We start from the raw sequence: 24,587 nt of genomic DNA, 5'->3' as shown, positions 1-24,587 counted from the left end.
CTCAGGGAAATTGGCAGACTTTTGCTAGTTTTGCATAGTGAGTCATCAATATATAGCATAGAAGAAGCTGTTAAACCTGCAAATTTTCACAAAGTTGTTCAGGCAGTACATAAAGTATCAGGGTATAATGAAGAACACCATTGCTACAAAACACCCAGCCTTGCTTTGAAATTAGGCCATTCATTACAAAAATTGTGTGATATTATCCACTGTAGGGCACTTATGGTAGAAGATAATGAAAGAATGAAATCCACTGAAGCTTTTAAGAAACTCTGCTCGTGAAAATGGAGTGAATTAGTCTCTCACACTGCACTGACCACTCTTAGTGCAATGAAGTTTAATAAGCCATCTACCTTACCGTTTATGCAAGATGTCCAGCTGCTCCATGAACACCTTGAAAAAACATCTCGGAATGCCTTTAGCAGTTTAACGGAAAACGTATGCCCCACGCATTATGCTGTGCTTGCCAAAAGCACACTGGCACAAATAATCGTGTTTAACAGGAGGAGGTCTGGAGAAGTGTCTAAAATGCATCTTAAACATTTTTATGAAAGAGAGACCTTCACAAAGATGTTGCCATGGGGTTAACAAAATTTGAGCAAAAACTCTGTAATCATTTTAGCCAAATTGAGATAATGGGGAAAAGGGGGCGAAAGGTTGCGGTACTGCTTACACCAAGCATGGTGGAGGCATTGACATTACTTGTCAGCAAGAGAAGCGAGTGTGGTGTTGATGGTGCCAATGTCTTCTTGTTTGGAAGACCCAAATGTTTGAGTCACTACAGCGGACAAGACAGTTTGAGGATTCATGCAGGTCTCTGCGGAGCAAAAAATCCACAATTCCTCAGGTCCACACAGCTCAGAAAACACGTTGCTACATTGTCCCAAATTTTAAATTTGAAAAAAAAATGAACTTGATCAACTTGCTGACCACGATATTCGGGTACACCGAGACTACTACAGGCTTCCAGAAGCCACCACCCAGCTGGCCAAAATCTCAAAACTTCTTTTGGCTATGGAGAAAGGATGTCTTCCTGAACTCCAGGGAAAATCACTGGCTGACATTGAAATTAAAAAACAAGGTACATGCCTTCAATTTTAATTGGTAGAATCTGAACAGAGATTGAGATGGTGTAGTGGTGTAGTCTAATGTGTTGCTTGTAACTTTCCAGATCACATACAGCTGAGTAACCCCGAAGATGAATGTCGTGATAGTGATGGCGTTGAATCATCTGATTCCACTGAGTCAGCAGATGTCACAATAAATAATGAAGCTGAAGTCAGTACATCCATGGAGCGCATCACTGATGATGGAGGTCGGAATTCCTATCATTTATGTCAGTCCATTATTGTCAGAACCCTCGATATACCATATTAAATGTCTTTTCACAGGTCTTAGCTAGAATTTATTGACTAATAAGTATAAACCTAAATGATACAGATGTCCTATAAAGTGTGCTTTAAGCATTGGGGGACAATGCACCCCATATAACTTTTTTATGTGTTTTTATATGTATTGATTAGTAATTACATTGTGTCCACTGTGTCCTTTGGGTAATGTCTGGAAAAGTTCCTGGGTGGCAGTGCATGTTTGAAACACAGTACAAACACTAGGTGTAACGAACGTCAGGAGTGACAAAGGCCAAAGAAACAAACAAAAGCACATCTACCGAGTATCACCACAAGCTGAGCTACCTAAGCGAACACAAAGAAAATGGTGAAACGAAACAATGCCTAAATCTACCTCCCTGACCAAACAAACAATAATCCCCACGTTAACGAATAAACAAAAAGGCAGACCCTCCCTACACACCTAGTGAACACGAAACACAAAGCCAAAGCAAAGGTATCAAAAGGGAAGAACCGAGAGGCGAAGTCGAAAAACAGGCGAAAGTCCAAAACCAAGCAAGCAGTCAAAAACCAAGGCGAAAGTACAAATAAGGGCGAGGCGAAAATCGAATGTCAAGGGCAAAACAGTCATACACAATCAATCAAACAAAGTAAAGCGAACGGAGAGCGAGCTAGCAGGCGAGAAGCAAGTAGCGGGCAGACGAAGGGACGAAGCGGCAATCTCTTCAGCCGATGAACTGGAAACTGCTCCGAGGGCAAGGGAGGCGGGGTCAGGTCCAGAGGGCGGAGTGGAGAGAGCAGTTGACCAATCGGCAGCAAGAGGGCAGGAGGTCCGAGCAACTTACGGGCATCCTCCTACACTTACGGCACAAATTCCTTACGGCACGTAACCCGAACTTACGGCACGTAACAGAGCGAACATGGAGAATTACTTAGAGCACTATGAACAGGAGATCCCCAGGCAATTTGAAGGAGCTTGAATTTATAAAGTGAGATAAAGTTGGGATGATGGTAATAACTCCCAGAGACAGTCTATATGCAAGATTTTATTAATTTAATTTAAAGGAACATGTAACCTCATAGTTTGTCAAATGCAAGTTAAGGATAACTCAACTAAAATATTTATTAATCTTATAATGAATGCACAATAGCTATCAATCTTAAGGATTATTTTCTTTTACTGTTTATATTTTGATGTATATTTATGGAATTCCATGTGTTCTCTGGCAGTTTCTCTTGGTGGTGCTGAAAGGATTGAGACTCCGAAACGGATGACCAAAATTAAGTGGTCAAAAGCAGAGTTGCTGCCGTCATGAAGTACTTAAAAAGGCATATTGAAACTGGAAAGCTTGCAACCAAAGCTGAATGTGAACAGTGCAAGGTGGCTGAACACCCCCTTTTGGAAAACCGGTCTCTGCAAAATATCAGGGATTTCGTAAGAAACAGGGGGTTAACTGTAAAAAGGCGTACTCAAAAGTTAAATTAAACACTCCCATTCGCTTACCTTGTTATGCAGTGGGGCATTTTATTTTTTAATACTTATGCAAGTCTAAAAATTGTTAGAAAATATACCTTAAAAAAGGATGATATACCTTCAGGATGGCTCTTGGATTTTATGTGTAGTATGACATCAATGTCCTCTTAAATCATTTAGGTCCTAACATATATATGTGGGGGGAAAAATGTTTGAAAATTAAACTTTGTAAGTGAATATACTTTACTGTACTGGAAAAAGTGAGTTTTGCAAGATGCCTGTGTGGTACATATTTGTTAGTAACCATGCCCATCTTGAGTGCAGTCATGTGTCAGGTCAGTGTGACGTGAACGTTGCCATGCTGTGCTACCTTAAATACCACGGTAGACTATTTTATTTATTTTTATTTATTTTTTGTGAGATTTGTACATGCAGAAATTTCAGACCTCATCCTTTTTAAGTTCTGTACTTTTTGTTTTTAATTTAACTTGCTTTAAAAAATATTTATATATATGTAAGTTACATATTAGGATGAGACTTTGTTTCAAACTTTTAGTGATTATACCTTTGTATTAAAAAAATACAGTGTGTTCTGCAAGATGCCTGTGTGGTACATATTTGTTCTTATTAACCGTGTCTGTCTTCAGAGTGCAGTAGTTTGTCAGGCCCATGTTTAGTGTATAAATGCAAATGTAGTATGACATCACAGTGTCCTCATAAACCATTCAAGTCCTAATAAACCCTCTTTTAGTAGTTTTGCAGATGTCCTGACATACAACTACAAACTCAGGTTATAGTGTATTGTGTTCTGTAGGTGATAGATGTAAAATAAAGTCAGCTCTATGTAGTGGTGAATTGTAGAAACATTTTAATCTATCCCTCGTTGTTTTCTGACAATAGGAAAGGGTAGTACTCATAAACCACTGTGGAGACCGGTTTGGAATAAAAGTCCCTATTAACCACAAAATCCAGTATGTGTGTGTGTGTGTTAACTCTATGGAGGGAACCAGGGGCCCCTTGCATGGGGGGGCATTTCTTCCCTCTTTGGAATAATTACCTTATAACTTCAGATATAAAAGTCACAGACACATGCCTGATACCTAAAATCAAAGTTGACCCCTTTACTATTGATTGTAGGAAGTTCAATAACGAAATGAATAACCTGTATATAATTTATGGACATGCGAATATAACAAAAACAGCTGGAAAAATACAAAAACCTGTCTTTGTGTCTTGGATTTTTGTAAATATTTCAAAAACTACATGATGGAATAGGTCCAATTTTAAAAATCTGGTTCCCAAACTTGTTTTCTACATGTGTGCCCAATTTCATATCATTTGATGCAGCCCAACAGGTTTTACGGAGGAAAGAGCAAATGGTGCAACTGGGAGCCTTTCCTATCCAAAACCTAACCTAAACTAATCTGAAACTTATCCAAAATGGCAATAGTGTAACTAGCAGTGTTTTTTGGGGTAGCAACTTTCTTTCTAAATGCATTACCACTTATAGGTCATAAGTAACAATTTGTCACACATCATCACCACACATTTGTAGGAAAATCTATATTTTATTCACACGACTTGTGCCAAACTTATCCAAAACCTATCCAAAACCTATCCAAACTGGCCACAGTGTAACTAGCAGTGTTTTTTGGGGTAGCGTCTTTCTTTCTAAATGCATTACCACTTATGGGTCATAAGTAACATTTTGTCACACAAAATCACCACACATTTGTAGGAAAATCTATATTTTATTCACACGACTTGTGCCAAACCTATCCAAAACCTATCCAAAATGGCCGCAGTGTAACTAGCAGTGTTTTGGGATAGCGTCTTTCTTTCTAAATGCATTACCACTTATGGGTCATAAGAAACATTTTGTTTCTAACCCTAACCCTGCATAACTGTGCCCAAACAAAGCCCGACAAGTGCCGCATAACTGTGCCCAAACAAAGCCCGACAAGTGCCCCGCATAACTTTGCCCAAACAAAGCCCGACAAGTGCCCCGCATAACTTTGCCCAAACAAAGCCGACAAGTGCCCCGCATAACTTTGCCCAAACAAAGCCGACAAGTACCGTACATAATGTTGCCCAAACAAAGCCGACAAGTACTGTACATAACTTTGCTCAAACAAGGCCGACAAGTGCCCCGCATAACTTTGCCCAAACAAAGCCCCGCGTAACTTTGCCCAAGTGAAAGCCAAAAGCGCTGCATTACTTTGCACACTTCAAAGCTTGACAAAGGCGATGCGGAACTTTTCCCAATGTACCACAATACAAGTGTTACCAAAGCAAATGTTAATTGTAATTTACTGAATCACGGAATTATAAAAATCTATAGAATAAAAGAGTAAACTGTAAATAAATGTACTTATGTCGAGCGTTGCATCCTCTCCGCGCAAAAAAGCGTCCTCCTCCATCGAATCAATGGATAAAAGCGACACTTTCTTCCCCCGAACCACTCTTCAAAATCATCTTCTGTGCTTTCTCAACAGTGAAAGTCATCCGAGCCATTTTTCTTCAGTCAAAAAAGTTGTTGTCCGAAAATAACTGGGTAAACTCACGGAGACTACGTGCGCAATGCGTAATCGAGACACTCCCACAAATACTGCACCTGCAGATAATAAGTTGCGCATTCATGTCCCCAGCGCGAAAAACAATGCCCAATCAGCACATCCCATACCATTTTGCAAACCTTAGACACACCTCTATTGGATGAAGCAAATGACACTGTAATTTGATGTTCATGTAAAAAGTTTATTATGGTGAAACATAACCATGGGCAAAGGTTCAGTGCGTAAAAAATAATGTGCTAGCAGGGAAGCAGAGCATATATCTGAAAAAATACTTGACAATGAAGGATTACAGTGCTTGATTTATGTACATAAGAGATCAAGCTTTCAAACGAGGGTAACTTTGTCATTTTATTCATTGGTTTTCTTCTAAAACTCCGAAGATAAAAAACATTGCACGAATGTACAGAATGCCGACTGACATTTTTCCGCGATGAGTGAGCAAGCTATTTGAGAGCATTACAGTCATATTTATGGAAAAATGCGTGTTTTGTCTTAATACTGTGACGGTTTATGAAGTATTGGCCGTGAAAGAAATAGTTTGAAGTGCTTAGTTTTCATTTTATTAACACTTATATTTTACTTCCCGACACTCGACCCGTTTAAAGATGGCTACCATGGTCATTTTATTTTTACTTGTTACAAAAAAACCATGGCACAAAAATTGCGCAACTTTCTACAGATATTATCTGAAAGGTTTTTTGTAGTGTAACAAGCCGTTTTTGGTTGATTTGATACATTTGTTTCTTTTATTGAACGTCATTTTTTTTTGTTATTGAAAATTTGGACGTATGCGTCCGAACCACTAGGCGGCGACAATGAAAGAGTTAAGTTCCACTCTAGTTTCACTCCAAAAGGACACTCAGGGACAACTCTTGCTTTCACCTTTCATTAACTTTTCTTTTCCAACTTGTTGGTTTCAAGTTAATCAATGTTTGAAACATCAGGTTGATAACATTCAAAGCAGACAGAGGTTAACAATGTCATTTTGTGAAATATTCAAACAATACATGAGCTTTTTAATTAAATTAAGGTAAACAAATAAACCATTTCAGAAAATCTTTTTAAATTAAATATATGTAATCATTTAAGTATGAAAAAAAATAATCTAAGGAATTAAGTTAAATCAAATAATCAATTTCATTAGAATGGAATGCTCACTTCAAACAACTGAATAGTTAAAACACCAAGCTCTTTCCTTTTAGTCTTAACTTTTTACCATTGTAAAATACATCATGAATGAATGGTCTAAAAGCAATTAAACAAGATCCTTTCCAGGTACAAATTAAACATTGTTACTAATATAAACTAAATAACATTTACTGACCATTGGTGTCTTTGGAGTAAATACATGAGTAGAGCTTGCTGTGCTGTTCCTTTGCTTGATTGAAGACTGAGAGCTACCATTCCTGCTCAGGTGTTCTTACAGTATTAGCAATCGGCAGCCATTTTGCTGGTGCCTTCTGGGTAATGTAGTTCTCAATGGTGGTGGCAATATTAGACCTCCAATTGTTCAGTTATAACCCAACACCTCCCACTTGAGCTCATGGTTTCTCAAACCCAATGAGGTCACACCAGTCCTTCACTCTTGTTCTTCAATGGGAATTAGAATGACAAGGCGCCTGACATCTCTATGAAGGATTGTGGCCAGGATTTTGTGTTTAAGCCTGTTGGATCCTGTGGCCAGCTTCTTTCCAGCTGCATTTCTGATGGGAACAGGAGAGCTGGGACAGGTCTTCACAAGCACATCTCTTACAATGCCTTTGTTGTCAGTGTTCACACTGACAACTCTGGCCAGTCTGTACTGTACTCTCAGAGCATTTTGGTCAGCCAACCAGACCACATCTCCAACAGCAACATTTCGCTCTTTGGTGTGCCATTTGTTCCATACAAACAGGTTAGGTCCAGCCAATTGGCTCCACTTCTTCCAGAACTTGCTGACTTATGTTTGAATACTTTTAAGCCTTTTATATGGATAGCCATCGAACTGGAAGTCTCCAGGGTCTCCCTTTGGGTTTGCACGCCCTAGAAGCAGAGAATTTGGGGTGATGTACTCTACACAGTCTTCCCTGCTTTGAGTTCTGGCGTCAATAGGTCTTATGTTAGCAAGGTTGGCTGCCATGAAGAGAAAGGTTTGTAATTCACCCCAGGTGAAAACACCATTTCCACCAAGGTTGCTTAGAGCTCGCTTCACTATTCTGACAGCCGCCTCTGCTGCACCATTTCTATGCGGAGAACCTGAGGGGTGGATCTTCCAAGACCATTCTGTTCCATGCTTGGCAGATAGGTCTTCAACTTGAGACTTGTCCAGTTGGTCAAAGAATTTGTATAGCTTCTCCAGAGCAGGTTTGGCTCCAACAAAGTTAGTACCAGGGTCTGACCAAAGTTTCCTGGGGTGCCCTCTCAGTGACGTGAACCTTTGGTAGGCCCAGGGCTGTGGAGTCGGTAGATAAATGCTCCGACTCCGACTCAGTTTCTAAATCTTCCGACTCCGACTCCCCGACTCCGACTCCTCTGTATGTATATACTATGCTAATGTATTTTCTACATCCATTGAAGGAAAGGAAGGCAACATACATGTCATTTCACCACAGAACTACTGGCTAGGAAGCCAACACTCTACTATAATGCCAGATTAAAGACAAACACAATGAAAACAAGGTTTCAAGGGTAGCGCATAGCGAAAGGGAGCCGACGGAGCTGAGAACACACCAGATGATTTTTCAGGCGTTTGACGTGTGATGATTCGTTGAACGGCCGAAAAATCGGCAGTGCATCTGTAAATGTATGGGGGGCTTTAGGCTAGGTTCACAGTTCCCTGTAACAGTGGAACACGACACAATGGAAAGCGGTGCCGCACCTTACCTGTGCATTACATCCCATATAGTGACGCATACAGTCAATGAAAAGCATGCTTCATGGTTACTTGACATGTTCGTTTTGTGGTAACATTATGCACTGCATGCATTGGGCTTTATTCTTACAGCAGAGAAGTAGTTCATTATGACTGTTTGTGAATTGGGACATTCCAACTTACTTTTTTAATTCCCATTTAAATTTAGTAGGAATCGGAGTCGGTTAACTTTTTGCCGACTCCGACTCCACAGCCCTGGGTAGGCCTGCAGGAAACCTTCAGATGACTGGTCACTTACCACATCAGTGTGTATGGCATGGGAGGCCATGCAACAGAAGACGATTCCCCATACCTTAAGTTTGGTTCTTTTCTTGACTTCATCTTTCACTTCATATGGGCCAAAAAGGTCCAAGGTGGTGAATTCGAAAGGAGCAGCTGGGCCTGTTCGCTCCGGAGGCAAGTGTGCCATTATTTGTTGACACTGCTTCGCCCTGTTCTTCCTGCAGCTCAAACAACTGTCAACTACTTTCTTGGCAATTCTCTGGCCTTTTATTACCCAGGCTATCTTCCTCATCCGGAGAAGGGTTCCTGCTACACCCTCATGGTTAACTTCATGGGATTCTTGTGCCAGCAAAGTAGACACCTATGCTTCAAATGGCAGAATTGGTACGGCAGTCATCTCTTCATTGAACATCTGGATTCTACCTCCACAGAGTAGGAGCCCAGTGTTCACATCTTTGTATACTGCTAATCTGCTGAGAGTTGTTTCTGGAAAAGTTACACCGATTTGAGCTACTAGAAAGAGGTCGTCACATGCATCATCAAGCTCTTTGCTGGTCAACCCAGCCTGCTTGGGTGTTGTTGCCTCCCGCTTTGGCTGTTTTGGGTTTGAATTCCTCTTCAGCCACTGCTTGGCAGCTCGACGGATCCAGGCAATTACTCCCTTCAGTTTGGTCAGACTACTGAACAGTGTTATGTCCACGAGATATTTAACCCAGCCAGTGGGCCTCATTCTTGGCTGAGTGGATTTTGCTTCTGGACAAGGACTTTCCTGAGTGGTCAGTGGATCTTCTTTCTGTTGACTCATTTTGGCTTGAGCTCTGGTCAATGCAGCTGAAAATGCCTTCCTTTGAAGCTTGTTTACACTCTCCCTGGCCTGGGCTGCAACTTCTCCAGCTGAATGAATAGGCCACTCCTCCACTGGCCACTTCAGGAACTCTGGTCCATTTTGCCATGTGGAATTCTCCTTCAAATCGTCAGGAGTGCCTCCTCTTGTTATGATGTCAGCTATATTTAGATCACCACGGATCCACCACTTGCACTGGCCCACCCTTCTGGATTTCACCTACTCTGTTTGCGAAGAAGGTTTGGTATCCATAATTATCTCGTTGAATGGCTCCTAGGATTGTTTGACTATCCAATAGATGGAACCATCTCTCAATCTTCATCCGTGCATGCTTCTCTATATACTTCCTGATCCTAGCTGCAAAGACTGCACCACAGATTTCTGCCTTCACAGCATCTCCCTTTTGATCCAGAGGTGCGAGTTTGGCTTTGGCCTCCACTAACCGGACTTCAATGCCTTGTGTTGTCTTCCATCTTAAGTACATGACAGCTCCATAGGTTTCGTCACTGCCATCAGAGAATGTGATGCCCCAAGGTTTTCCTTTCCAGTCAGATGGTGTGAGGCTCCTGTGGAATTTTACTCGATCAAGCTGCACATATTCTTCGAAAACCTGTATAGCTTCTTCTCTGAAGCTGTGCGAGAGAGGTTGATCCCAGGTTTCTTGGGTCAGTTTGCCGCCCCCTCCTTCTTGGAATGCTTTACGAACAAGAATCGCTCCTTTCTGCTTGACCGGTGCAATTAGGCCAATTGGGTCATACAGTGCAGCAACTTGGCTTAAGAGAGCTCTCCTAGTCAATGGGTTAGGTGTTTCAGTTCTCACCTCCTCTTCAAGAAGATCTTTGCCAACTCGCATTTTCTTCTTCATTTTAGAAAAGTTCACTGCAGTCAGCATGTAGAGCTTGTCCTCATCCACTTGGTAGCCAATGCCCAGGGCTTTATTGTATTAGAAGAATTAAGGTTTTCCTTTGCTCCTGGCTTAGGACATCTGCTTCAGCTCCGTTCCTCCCACTTTGCCCTGACCGGACCCATGGTTTAAGGAAGAAGCCTCCAGCTTTTAGAATCTCTAACATTTGCTGTGATGTTGTCAAGTCTGTTCAGGTCATTGTGGGAGGTTAAGAGGTCATCCACATAACTGTCTTCTTCGATAACTCTTCGTTCATCCTCCAAGTGAGCGAATTTGGGCAGGTTTGCAGTCTCCCTCATAGCTAACTGTGCAATGCAACCAGCGGGTTTGTCACCGATGTTAACTCTGGTGATTGCGTATTCACAGATCTCCTTTTCTGGGCTGTCTCTCCACAGGAATCTGTGTAGATGCATCTCTCGCTCCTCCAACCAGACAGAGTTATACATCTTCTTTACGTCTCCTAGAGCTGCATGCACGCCTTCTCTAAATCTTAGTAAGACAGCTCTAATGGGATTAAGGACATCTGGTCCCTTCAGAAGAAGATCATTCATGCTTACACCTTTGTATTTCTGGCTACTGTTCCAGACAATGCGAACTGGTGTTGTCACTGAATGAGGGTTAGGCGCCACCAGGTGGCTGACATACCACACTGGTCCCGTCCACTTCTCCATAACTTCACTGGTGAGTTTCATGGCTACACCTCTTTTGAACATTTCATAGATTTGGGTTGCATAAGTGACTTTCCATTCTGGTTCCTGGCTTAGTTGCTTTTCCATCCTTAAGAAGCAAGCCTGGACTGCCCTTTTGTTTTTAGGGAGAGAAGTAGGACATTCAGTCCAAGGATACTTTGTATCCCAGTGTGGAGTAGTTGTGTGAGCATCCTTTTCCTTGTAGGTGAGGCCTCCTTTAATGATCTCAAGCTCCCTCTCCTCTGCTAAGGTCATGTCTCTTTCTCCTGGTGGGCAGTTTCCACATCGACACCCTCCACATCTTGGCTTGCATGCGGCTCCGATGCTGTCCCAGTGCCATCACTCAAGGAACTCACGGTTACTGGCAGATGTAAATTTGGACAGAGCCGCATCTTCCTGTAGTTGCCAGGCTGGTTTGGTTGTTGGAACTGTGATTTCCTGATTTCTGACAGCAGCGGTTCGCATGGAGCGAGCGAAATGGGTTCTTGATTCATATGCTGCTACCTCCACTTCTTCAAACAAGTCAGGATGGGCTCCGCCCACTGTTTTCCCCAATGGGCTATCCCACAAAACAAGATCTCCGATGACTTTGACTCTTTGAGGTGCAAGTCTTCCCTCTTGATGGCTTACGAGAAGCTCAACTTTGGCTTGTCTCTTCAGGTCTTCGAGCTGGACATCTGGGAAGAATCTTTTCAACTTCTAAGGCTGAATTGTTTGATATACCTTTGCAATTTCATCCAAGCCATAGCAGACTAGTTGATGTGCTCTTTCAGTCCCTTTTGGAGTCTTGACTGACTTTTAGGAGGTACCTTCTTGTATTGACTCGCATGGTCATTCCACCAACCCCATGTACGACCAGGGTTATCTCCTCACTCCTCAGGCCTAATCTTTCAGCAGCTTTGTGGGTTATGTAATTGGTGTCAGATGCTAGGTCAATGAGGGTACCAATCTTTTGACCTGCGTTCGCCGTCACTTGCATCAGCATCATGATCACTGGAAGTTCAATTAGCCCATTCTTCTTCAGTAGCTCAGACTGGCCTGCTGTTCTGAGTGTCACTGAGGATCTGTTGGTGAATGCCTTTCTATACTGCTCTGCTAATTCTGGGGAAAGTTGTGACAAGAACTTCTCCTGTTCCTCTGTAAACTTCCCTTTACCTCTTTCATCTTTTCCACCTTTGCCCCCTTCTCCTCTTCTGGATTCAGTTTTTGGGCACAGGAAATAATGGTGGTCTGGATCAGTTCCTCCCATTTTGCAGTCTGCATAAAAAAATTTCCCTGCAGTATCCGTCATCATCATGGTATTCTAAGCATTTGCTGCATGCTCCCAATTTCTTTAGAACAGACTTCTTTTCGGACAGTTTCAAAGCTTTAAATTTCTTGCAGAAGACGACTTTTTTGCCGTGTCCACAATCACCACAGACACCACAGCCCTCATCAACTTCTTTCTTTGTAGCTCTGGTTGATGTAGACTTTCTTTCATGCCTTTTCTCTGGCTTGTCCATCTTGTCCACAATTTTAAGTTGTTCAAGTCTCTCCAATATCTCTTCTTGATTCTTAAGGAATTTCAAGGTTCAGGGTTAACCAGGAACATTAGCCAGTCTCTTTTTATAAAGTCAGGTAACTTGCTTTCAATGGACTTAATGACTAATGGATTTTTCATGGCTCCCACATTCCCCAGCTCTGTCAGATTTGCCAGGGCTTTCTCCACAGATTGAATCAGGTCAATGACTTTTCTCGGCTGGTTCCCCTTCACTGGAGGCATATTGTCGAGTTCTTCGAGGATTTCAACTGTAATGGTGGACTTGTTGCCGTATCTATTGCCCAGGACTCTGAATATGTCAGCTGCCGTTGTATAGGTTGAAAGTCTTAGTTCTTTTGCAATGGTCTCACTCACACTCTCCAGGAGCTGAATCTTCAGAACTTCATGTGAGCCAGTGGGCTCCCCCTGCCTTTGCAGGCTCTCCCAGTCCTTTCTCCACCTGTGGAACTCTCTCATACTTCCCTGGAAGATAGGCAGAGTAGTTGGTTTCATCTTCATAACAGGTGGTGGTTTCCCAATTGTGCCTTGATCAGCCAGCCTCCTTGATATGGCAAATTCTGCTTTTCTCAATTTTAGCCTGTTGTGGGTCGCTCTCAGTTCTTTAACTCTCTGGGGTCGAGTATGTCGTCGGCGACATCGCGTACTTTTCGCGTCTATTTCAGTTTATATCTCGCTGAAATCTTAATGTATAATCATGAAAAAAACGCTGGCTAAATCCATAATCTGTCTTCTTTTCAAAACGTCCATTGTCGGAAGTATTAAAGTTTTTTTAATTAGGTTAAATCGGCAGAAAAGTAAACCATGTCATCTTACTTTGTTTTACCTGCATCGGGGGCGTGTAGTGCCGCTCTCACCTGAAGATCGCTATTCACATTCTAAATAGCCGCATTAGCGCGTATTCAAATCGCATTCGCATGGTAATTTGATTAACAGCGCAACGGTGAAACGCGATCCAGATACATCCCCTTCAGTGCCATTAAAAGGGGGTTGGGGACGTGGCCAGGTGACAATGGCTCATTCATACACATGAAAGTTGCTACATATTCAATGAAAGCAGCCAGAAATAGTGACATGAGGTAGGTTTTTCTTATTTATTTATCCAAATGAATGTTGCATCTACACCATTTAGTCATCTTCATGTAGCCAAGACTTTGGTGATCAGATATCTGGGATCAAAACAAACTGCCAGCATTGCTTACTATGTACTTTTATAATGTTTCTGCAAGTGTTCCAAACTGCATTTTGCAATGTCTATACTTTGATGTCAAATTTCAAACTTAACAAAAATCTGACATATTTACAATATATATTAAAATAAAGATGAGTGTAATGGCAAAACAAATATATAAGAAATAATTTATTTGCCATGAATTAAGTTTATGATATTTGAAGAAATGTGTGATCATGCCCCAGTCAGTGAAAGTGTGTTTCCTACCCCTAGACCCCAAAGGGTTAACTCTATGGAGTGAACCAGGGGCCCCTTGCATGGGGGGGGCATTTCTTCCCTCTTTGGAATAATTACCTTATAACTTCAGATATAAAAGTCACAGACACATGCCTGATACCTAAAATCAAAGTTGACCCCTTTACAATTGATTGTAGGAAGTTCAATAATGAAATGAATAACCTGTGTATAATTTATGGACATGCGAATATAACAAAAACAGCTGGAAAAATACAAAATCTGTCTTTGTGTCTTGGATTTTTGTAAATATTTCAAAAACTACATGATGGAATAGGTCCAATTTTAAAAATCTGGTTCCCAAACTTGTTTTCTACATGTGTGCCCAATTTCATATCATTTGATGCAGCCCAACAGGTCTTACGGAGGAAAGAGCAAATGGTGCAACTGGGAGCCTTTCCTATCCAAAACCTAACCTAAACTAATCTGAAACCTATCCAAACTGGCCACAGTGTAACTAGCAGTGTTTTTTGGGGTAGCGTCTTTCTTTCGAAATGCATTACCACTTATGGGTCATAAGTAACATTTTGTCACACAACATCACCACACATTTGTAGGAAAATCTATATTTTATTCACACGACTTGTGCCAAACCTATCCAAAACCTATCCAAAATGGCCGCAGTGTAACTAGCAGTGTTTTGGGATAGCGTCTTTCTTTCTAAATGCATTACCACTTATGGGTCATAAGAAACATTTTGTTTCTAACCATAACCCTGCATAACTGTGCCCAAACAAAGCCCGACAAGTGCCCCGCATAACTGTGCCCAAACAAAGCACGACAAGTGCCCCGCATAACTGTGCCCAAACAAAGCCGACAAGTGCCCCGCATAACTTTGCCCAAACAAAGCCGACAAGTACCGTACATAATGTTGCCCAAACAAAGCCGACAAGTACTGTACATAACTTTGCTCAAACAAGGCCGACAAGTGCCCCGCATAACTTTGCCCAAACAGAGCCCCGCGTAACTTTGCCCAAGTGAAAGCCAAAAGCGCTGCATTACTTTGCACACTTCAAAGCTTGACAAAGGCGATGCGGAACTTTTCCCAATGTACCACAATACAAGTGTTACCAAAGCAAATGTTAATTGTAATTTGCTGAATCACGGAATTATAAAAATCTATAGAATAAAAGAGTAAAATGTAAACTGTAAATAAATGTACTTATGTCGAGCGTTGCATCCTCTCCGCGCAAAAAAGCGTCCTCCTCCATCGAATCAATGGATAAAAGCGACTTTCTTCCCCCGAACCACTCTTCAAAATCATCTTCTGTGCTTTCTCAACAGTGAAAGTCATCCGAGCCATTTTTCTTCAGTCAAAAAAGTTGTTGTCCGAAAATAACTGGGTAAACTCACGGAGACTACGTGCGCAATGCGTACTCGAGACACTCCCACAAATACTGCACCTGCAGAGAATAAGTTGCGCATTCATGTCCCCAGCGCGAAAAACAATGCCCAATCAGCACATCCCATAACATTTTGCAAACCTTAGACACACCTCTATTGGATGAAGCAAATGACACTGTAATTTGATGTTCATGTAAAAAGTTTATTATGGTGAAACATAACCATGGGCAAAGGTTCAGTGCGTAAAAAATAATGTGCTAGCAGGGAAGCAGAGCATATATCTGAAAAAATACTTGACAATGAAGGATTACAGTGATTGATTTATGTACATAAGAGATCAAGCTTTCAAACGAGGGTAACTTTGTCATTTTATTCATTGGTTTTCTTCTAAAACTCCGAAGATAAAAAACATTGCACGAATGTACAGAATGCCGACTGACATTTTTCCGCGATGAGTGAGCAAGCTATTTGAGAGCATTACAGTCATATTTATGGAAAAATGCGTGTTTTGTCTTAATACTGTGACGGTTTATGAATTATTGGCCGTGAAAGAAATAGTTTGAAGTGCTTAGTTTTCATTTTATTAACACTTATATTTTACTTCCTGACACTCAACCCGTTTAAAGATGGCTACCATGGTCATTTTATTTTTACTTGTTACAAAAAAACCATGGCACAAAAATTGCGCAACTTTCTACAGATATTATCTGAAAGGTTTTTTGTAGTGTAACAAGCCGTTTTAGGTTGATTTGATACATTTGTTTATTTTATTGAAAGTAATTTTTTTTTGTTATTGAAAATTTGGACGTATGCGTCCGAACCACTAGGCGGCGACAGTGAAGCAGTTAAAACATCAAGCTCTTTCCTTTTAGTCTTTTAACTTTTTACCATTGTAAAATGCATCATGAATTAATGGTCTAAAAGCAATTATACTATGGAGGACTAGACATGACATAATTATAAATAAATAAATGTGTGAATAAATAAGTAAATACTGAAATAAATAAATAAATACATTAATACAGTTTGGCCATGAAAACTGCTAAATGGATTCCTATATTTGTTTATTAACGTATTTAAATATTTATGAATTTCCACATTTCGTCATTTATTTATTTATATATTTCCACATTTCTACATTTATTTATTTATGTATTTCCACATTTCTACATTTATTTATTACTGTATTTCCACATTTCTACATTTATTTATTTATGCATTTCTGTCTCTGTATGTTAATAAGGTGGGCGGGCCCAACCTTAGTCGAAAGCACGATTAGTCCGCGATTAGTCCACAGGGCGTCACAGTCAAAAGCAATCGATGTAATTGAGGCGACACATGCGCGTTTGAAAACTGATTAACTACGCAATGGCTTTCCCTGGCAGACCGTTAGCAAGCGTTCTGCGCGATTTAGCTGATCAGCTTGAAAACAGTAAGTTTCCTTTGTTCACTTCTGTCAAATAAACATTTAGAATTGTCCGGGTTTTTTCCAGCTACCTAAACGCCAATTCTAAACAAGGTTTTTTAAACGTTTGTTATGTAGGTCACGATGCAGTTAATCGACCAAGCCCAACTCCTCCATCTCATACCATTTCAACCAGACACCCAGTGGACGGTAAGTTGTAAAACGTAAATATGTTGAACCAAATAATTGAAAAACATATATGCATATATGCTTTACATACATATATGGTTGCATATGGTCTACCTGTTACTACATGTAACTGTTTTCCTGAATTTACGAGCGTTGATTCTGGCCTTTTCTCATCATTTGATCCTAGCTGAGGTTACTCGACTATTCGGACCGTATATGCAGGGAGGGAGAAGGTCGACAGGTCGGCGACATCTTGCTGTGCCCGCTCTGAGTTCTTACACTCATACCTTCTGCTGTCTCGATGAGAAAAATGTAGATGTAGTCCCCACTCGAAATGGCAAAGAAAGACTTGCTGCTGCAGGATTAGGAGAAAAACGTCTAACATTCAAAGGTATGCACATCACGATTACAACACACACACATTTTAAAAGGTTCCTAAGTGGTCTTAATGTGTATGTACGGATTTCCGTTCTTTCTGAAACTTATGTGTTGAGATTGAACAGCATCACTGATAAAATATTTGAAAAATACTTTAATTCAATATTTAACATGGATACCAGAGTATCCTGTTGTCACATGTTTTCTCTGTCTTCTTCAGGCAGTCAGACAAATCCACACGACTTCAGGGAATTCCTTTTTGCCTTATTTCCAAAACTCAGAGAAGGGGGTGGATTTGAATTGCTAAAAATATCTGGATCAACTCGCAGTCGGCAACTGAGCCTTATCCCCTGTCCCAATGAAGGCTACTATGTCAAACATCTGAAAGATGCTCAGACCCAACTTGGTCATGCTACAATCTTTATTCGACCACTTCAGAGGAACCTCTCTCTAGAGCCTGCTAGTTCTTCATTTAAAAACTGTTCTTCTCATCTGAAAAATGCAGACTTTGACTGTTACATTGATATTTCTTGTTTTGAATTTTAAAATGATTTCCTCTTTAGATATGTCAACCTGAATGCAGTAGTCAACTGATTGGACCACCTCAGAAATGTGTCACATGTGGAGAAGAATTCCCATTTTCGCACATTAAGGCTCATAGTGATGAATGCATAAGGTAATTATGTAGCTGCACTGCACATCAGACAGGTGGCATGAGGCAGTGTGAGTTCACCACTAGGCAGTAGCTGTATAGCAACTTGTTAGTGTGTGTCATAGGATAAACCTTGTAGCACTGAACATTTCTGCGCTCTTTGACCTATGTCTTGACCAGTCTTTGATAGTCTCTCATAATACATTCATCAAGAGTTTATCATCTATCATAATTAAATTGACCTTTTAAACTAATTGTAGTGGTTATAATACCTTAACACCTTTGTCTTAGACTATTGCAGAGCACTGTTGATGGCCAAATGGAGGCAGACACAGAAGGTGCCACAACCCCCCGAAGTGAAGATAGATATGAGAGCACATTGAGAAGACCACAGGAGAGTCTGACAGCAAGGAGTAGCAACACAGACATCTCTGTGCCAAATCAGGGGAATATGCCAGTTCCGGGAGCCTCTCAGGAACATTTGCCTAATTTTCCAATCATTGATTTGGACCAACTTGAGAAAGGTGGTCTATTTCATGTAAAATAAAGCATTGCATAGCGTATTTTATTAATGTCTGTCTATTTATAGTTTTTGCAGAAAAATTATTTTACGTTTTTTGTTTTAGATTGGAAAATTGAGAATGATCCCTCAGAGGCAGCAAAGAGATATAGAGAAGACCTTTTAAACAAACACGCTACTTTAAAACCACTAAACCTCACTGTGGATCTTGGAGACAGTGAGGAGGAAAGAGAAAGGACAATCATTTCTTTTTATAAGATTGCCCATGTTGAATGGGCTTCTCCTTTGAAATGCATATTGAAGGGTAAATTTCTTATACTAAAAAAACACCACTTACACCAATTTAATTTTTTTTTTTTAATTAATGGTTATATTAATCTCACCAGATCAATATAATAGAAAATAATATAATAGATCTTAGTAAAACTTGTGACAAGTAAGCAGAGAACTATTCTCATTAATATTCAAGTCACAAATAGGTAGATGTGTCTTTAGTTGGCATAGCACTTCCTAAATTTGCTGCACTATGTTCTGCTTACTGATTAAAGCAATTTGTTTGCTCAGGAGACCCAGCAATTGGTGATGGCGTGACTCGCCATTTATTTTCAACAATAATGTCCAAACTTCAGTATGGCTTTGATGCTTGTTTTGGTAAGTTAAAATTATGATTTTTTTTTACAGATAATTTGAGTTGATTATGCATTTTTGATTTTTTTAATTTTGCTGTATGGAAACATAATGTCTATGTACATTACCAACTGTGTGGTTTGTTCTTATTTTAAGTGCCAGGAGGAGCTCATCTTTTTGATGGTGAAACAGACCACTTGATTCCTTCCACTTCCCATTTCCTTTTGGAGAGTGACTTCTTTGTTGTTGCTGGTCGAATGATTGGTCACTCATTCTTACATGGTGGGCCATGCTTAAGTGGATTAAGCCCAGCAATCCTGCATGTGCTGTTTGATGGATCCCCAGAAGAAGCCACAATAGATATTAAGGATTGTGCTGATCTGGATATTCGTGAGACAATCAAACTGGTATGATCATTTTTTCAGTATAAATTGATGTTAGTGGCAACAGCAGGAGTGCTCCGGTATTATTGAAAATTATATACTTAAATAAAACTTCTTAAACAAGTATTGTGACAAATTTAATTGACATTGGTGAATTGGAATGGTTTTAACAAAGTATTGGTGGACTTACTGCATGTCTCTTAACTTAATAGATTTCCACAAAGTAAACATTTATATTCTCTAAATAACTTTTAACAGAATAGTTGACGCCCATTGTCTCTAGAAATATTTGGAAATTAGGTGTTAATCTTCTTTTCAATATCAGCTGGAAGGGACAACAGACCTATCGCCTGAAGAAAAGCATACCATTAACGAGCTGGCATTGTCCTGGGATTTGCCTCCAGTAATATCTGGGAACAGAAGATGGCTATTTGATAAACTACTCCTCCACGCTGTGAGTATTTTGTTCTTGATAGGTTATAGTAATGACGAAGGACTGGATTTTTTTCCCTGTTGGTGGTCCATGATAGGTTCATTATAACAATTATTAGTTCTGCAAACAATGTGTTGAAGATAAGGCTGATTGCCTTTTTGCTTTGATGTAAATATTTTGCAGGTCCTTGGAAGAACTTCCAGACAAGTCAAGCACTTACGGCGGGGTTTAAAAGAGACGCAGATCTGGCCTTTGCTAACCGAGAGAAAAGACATAATTCCACTTTTGTTTCCACGAGCATCTCAGATACAGTGTACATCACAGGTAAATGTGAAATCAAAAACACTTACCATTTCCATAGATATTAGTTATAGTGGCCTTAAAAATATCTTAGTCTTAAATATGGCTTCCTTAAACCTGCAGATACCCTGGAAAAAGGGACTTGACAACTATTTGTTCTGTTCTTTAGTCATGTTCCAGTTGAACATGTTTTAATCAGTCACTTTACAGCTTTACTAGTAATGTGGCATATTTTTCAGTTATGTCAACAGTGGTTTGTGCTTAATCTTCTCTTGGTGGTTTGCCAAAGTTGGTTTCACCTTATTGCTAACCATTGTTGTCAGATGGTCTTGGACAAGATAAAATGGCCAACACAGGATGAAGATGAAGACAAGGAGGTCTCTTTGGAAGATGCATGTAGGATCACAGGATTTCTTCGAACGTTTATTGAGAATGGTAAGTTAATTCTAAACTTAATTTGTTCCTACACTGTAATCCCGGATTAGTTGAGTTTATTAGAAATTTGTGTGGAAACCTGTTCCCCTAAACACCTTTAGTTTTTACTCATGCAGAAACTAAACAGATTAAGTTGTATTGACATGGACAATCATTAGTCTTTACTAAAAATTATTAGTTCACTTAACTAATTTTCTTTGCATCCCCAAGTAGTTTGAACTACCTATCTTAAGATAAACTTACATACACATTGTATTTATCACTACTTATAATCTTTTAATATATAAACAATTTCTTCAAATGTAATTAATACCATTTTGTTTTTGAATGTAATACTTTAAACATAATTGTATGGAAAAGCAATAAAACATTTAAATGTTCAGAAAACCTTTTTTTTTTTTTTACCAAAACAGTGCAAGATGACATTCTGCAGTATTGCTCAAACCAAACGACATTCCTTAAAATGGCATAGAAACTATTTCATTTGACTGAATAAAAATTAATTAAAAAAAACACAATATCTGTTATATCCTGAAAAATCAATATAGCTCCCATGTTTTAACCTGTAATGTTTTAACAGGTAACCCGTTTTCTCTGATACAAACTCACAATATTTACACTTCCATTGCATCTACACAAGAACCTGCAAAATAGAAAATGAGGAAACTATTAGCAACAAGCTGCAGTAATGCTAATCTGACTGACAAATGTAGTCGATAAATTATGAATTACCGTTGTTAAAACACGAGTAACATTACCATGGTAGCCCTGCTAACAGTCGCATCCTTTGCAAAGTTTGTTAACTACATTAACCACATGCAGCCACGCACGTTATTGTAAACACTAACTGAACCAACAAATAACCTTCTTAAGAGATAAGTGAGGTTAGTGTTTAGCTATCTGAACTGATCTTATGGGTCTATTATGTAAGGTGTAAAATTTAACACTTACCAACTTTCTTCAAATTCCTCTCCCAACAAACTCCTCAGCGTGGTTCGCAAACGAACGCAGGACTCAAGACGCATTGATTTTTGAGAAGAGCCCCGTCCCCTCTGACAGTAAAGAAACATGTTGAGTTATCTTTGCTAATCATGATTATTGCACTGCACAATGTTAAAAAGTACTACAAACAGCTTATTCTGGTTTAGTAATTGGACACTGTTTTTACAAAACACAAAATAATTAATCATTACTAGTTTATGTTGAAACAATATCCGGGGTTACAGTGTAATCACCCTAGTGGTGCTCCAATTCAACCTTTTACTATAAATATGACAATCAATTTGCATATGTGCCTGCACAAATGTAAATCATTATTGTAACTTATTCTTATAATGATTTCACTGAATACGAAAGAACATAAAATGACTTTTTCTCTTGTGGTAGCATCTCCAAGCCTCCTTGAAAAATTTGTGCAGTTCTGGGTAGGGTGGAATGTACTTCCCACACATCTTGATGTTGAAGTGGTAGAGAGCAGCTTCCCAAGATCTTCCACCTGCTTCTACCTGCTTAAACTCCCAGGGCATTATAAAGAATACAGTGTCTTTGAAAGAGACCTCCTTGCTGCTATTTGGAGTGTTGATACTGGATTTGGAATGGTCTAAGGACACTGAACGTTGTGGTGTTCTGTTAAACACATTTCACTTTTAACCTATACTGAATTTAGGTGTTCTGTTAAGTATGTTTCTCTTATGTGCAGTTGCATTCATTGACATTTTGACCTCAGAACAAAAAAAATACTGAAGACATTAGTTAAACAATCCTACAGTTGTCAATACAACCATGTGGGTACTGCATCAGTGGTCAGGCTCAATTAGACACTTTATAAAATTATATTTTTTTATTTTTGTATTGCAGAACAAAAAAAAGTTCAGGTTTTATTTAACAAACACTGGATGTTCTGCCAGACAACTGTGCTAATTTCTTCCAAACAATAAGAAAAATGTTTTATGAAACTCAAATAAATCCCATTGTTACCACCACATGTCTTTGTTCTAAACATTTTGTATTGTACAGGCTGTATGAGAAATTTACTGGAGCATTTCTGATAAGTACTCCACAGTTTCTATATAGATTTCAATCACATGGTACAGTGGACCATCTGGCTTTGGTAGATTTTCTGCTTCTTGCTCAGTCAGGGGTCTCTGCAGCTGGACCTCGGGGACCATAACATCAGGCTGTCGATGACTAGACGGTGCGGTCCAATCAACTCCATACTCCATATGAACCTTTAAATAACAAAACATGCTGATGAATCCGAAATGAGTGACTCAAGATAATGTGGTGTTTGTCTTGATATAGACCTCAAGCCCATTTTCAATTACCTTATCTAGTTCTCTGTATTACACTAGTCACGTGGGCTTTACAATTCTCCCAGAACCATGTAGAATTAATGTAGATGAAAGGGTACAGTAACATTCACAAATTACTACTCAAAATACTGTAGCAAATTTAAATCTAGACAGAAATTCATCACTGAGTGCAACTAAAGCTTACATTATGCCCCTCTTAACAACTGAAACACTATTGTTGTGTAGTTCTAATCCTGAGATGTCAACCTCTGCCAATCTGGTGGTTAAATGTTGATATGTGTAGTTAAATTATTCTTAAAACCTGTATGGGGTCCTGCTGTGCTTCGAGCTCATTTTGACTCCACAGTTGAAGTGGGGTCTGGTTTCCCTCAGTGCGTAGTCGGTGGCAGTTCCAGCCACTTTGGAAGAAGTCAAGGTGTTTCTGAATGTGAGGTAGAAAGCACCAGTGCAGTGCATACAAGTGAACTTCACTGTCAGAATTCAGAAGGCCGCCTTCTTCAAGGTTGATAAAAATTGTGTAGAAGAGATCGAGTACTCCTGTGTAAACATCTCTCCAGAGCCTCTCTATTCTAATTGGAAAAACATAATGAAATTCTGTAACAAAACTGTGCGCACGTTACATCAGATATAAATTTCAAAATTTTATAGTTTACTCAACCAAATGTCAGTTTCACTTAAATTCACACATCATTGCATTTCTTTCAGTATAATTTGGAAGAACAATTATAGTATGCAAAATCTATTTCAGTGTGGGCACATAAGTTTTGCATGAAGACTGAGTAGAAAATTATGTATAAAAAAATAGTGGCAAATGTTGCCTATTTAACAAAAAAAAAAAAAAAGGTTGACTGACTTTGATTTAATTTTACCTTTGGTTATGCACACTCCTTCCAGCAATATGTGAATTCCTGTTGAGCCCTCTGTTTGCCACCATGTAGTGTGCGACATCAACATTTTCTCCACCTTTATCTGACCTCACTCGTGAGGGCATGCCATAAACTTCAACAGCTTCCAGAAAGCTTTGCAGTACTGTTGCTGCACGATTGTTGCAGGGCTTGACATTGGCACCCGCCCACCCGCCAAATGCGGGTAAAATTCAGCTGTGGCGGGTAATAACTTTAGTCTCACTAGCCACTTTGGCGGGTAGTTTATTCTTTGGTATGAAAATATATTTTTGTTATCGTTTTCTCTAAAGCAGCGGTTCCCAAACTAGGGTACGCGTACCCCCTGGGGTACGCAAGATGCTGTAGGGGGTACGCGAGGGAGCGGGGGAATCACGAATTCGAACAACGAGACAGTCAGTAATTCTCACAACAGCGGAGTTGGTGACCTCCAAAAAAGCCGTAAAACACAAAATACAGTCAAGTTTATGTCATATGTTTTTATGCTTATTAAATTTAAGTGTTTCCAAAGATTAATCCCACAACAGTAATAAAATAAATGTCTTTAACATAAATACTAAAAGAATAGATCGCTTTAATCGCTATTACAGTTGTGTATGGGCACGCGGTCTTATTTAGATAACATACAAAAAGAGACGCATATAATGTTTAATCATTCGTTAATTTGTATTTGTCCGGTCCAGGAGGTTAATTTTGGGGATCCACAAAGGGTTAAGGAGGGGGCTTGGCACACGGA

At 39.7% G+C, this 24,587-nt stretch overlaps 1 protein-coding gene and 2 long non-coding RNA genes across 4 annotated transcripts; 2 read left to right on the top strand and 1 right to left on the bottom strand.

Annotated features, from left to right (window-relative positions):
* The first annotated feature begins 17,067 nt into the window (after positions 1-17,067).
* On the top strand, positions 17,068-17,953 carry LOC140593598 (uncharacterized). Its single transcript, XR_011994004.1, has 3 exons — positions 17,068-17,300; positions 17,508-17,746; positions 17,851-17,953. It is a non-coding gene; the product is annotated as an uncharacterized lncRNA (long non-coding RNA).
* Positions 17,954-19,036: 1,083 nt separating this feature from the next.
* LOC140593489 (G2/M phase-specific E3 ubiquitin-protein ligase-like) lies at positions 19,037-22,608 on the top strand. Of its 2 annotated transcripts, XM_072718427.1 has the most exons (7): positions 19,037-19,110; positions 19,243-19,493; positions 19,795-19,923; positions 20,086-20,226; positions 20,526-20,637; positions 21,627-21,707; positions 22,024-22,608. In XM_072718427.1, exons 1-7 carry the CDS (start codon positions 19,074-19,076, stop codon positions 22,239-22,241), a joined length of 969 nt encoding a protein of 322 aa, XP_072574528.1. In that variant the 5' UTR covers positions 19,037-19,073; the 3' UTR covers positions 22,242-22,608. The 2 variants fall into 2 exon arrangements, with proteins under 2 accessions (XP_072574528.1, XP_072574529.1); XM_072718428.1 differs by lacking the exon at positions 21,627-21,707.
* LOC140593490 (uncharacterized) lies at positions 22,535-23,985 on the bottom strand. Its single transcript, XR_011993892.1, has 3 exons — positions 23,819-23,985; positions 23,251-23,518; positions 22,535-22,865 (listed from the first exon to the last, which is right to left on the bottom strand). It is a non-coding gene; the product is annotated as an uncharacterized lncRNA (long non-coding RNA).
* Positions 23,986-24,587: the final 602 nt, after the last annotated feature.

This window comes from Paramormyrops kingsleyae, chromosome 12 (assembly GCF_048594095.1).
Source record: "Paramormyrops kingsleyae isolate MSU_618 chromosome 12, PKINGS_0.4, whole genome shotgun sequence".
NCBI lineage: Eukaryota > Metazoa > Chordata > Actinopteri > Osteoglossiformes > Mormyridae > Paramormyrops > Paramormyrops kingsleyae.
This window is presented reverse-complemented; position numbering and strand designations above follow the sequence as displayed.

Bases quoted from the DNA above. Each gene is read 5' to 3' on its own strand.
- LOC140593489 (XM_072718427.1), top strand. From the start codon at position 19,074: ATGTCCAAACTTCAGTATGGCTTTGATGCTTGTTTTG. The intron at 19,111-19,242 runs GTAAGTTAAAAT...TCTTATTTTAAG, and splicing joins TGGCTTTGATGCTTGTTTTG to TGCCAGGAGGAGCTCATCTT. The intron at 21,708-22,023 runs GTTGAGTTATCT...CTCTTGTGGTAG, and splicing joins CTCTGACAGTAAAGAAACAT to CATCTCCAAGCCTCCTTGAA.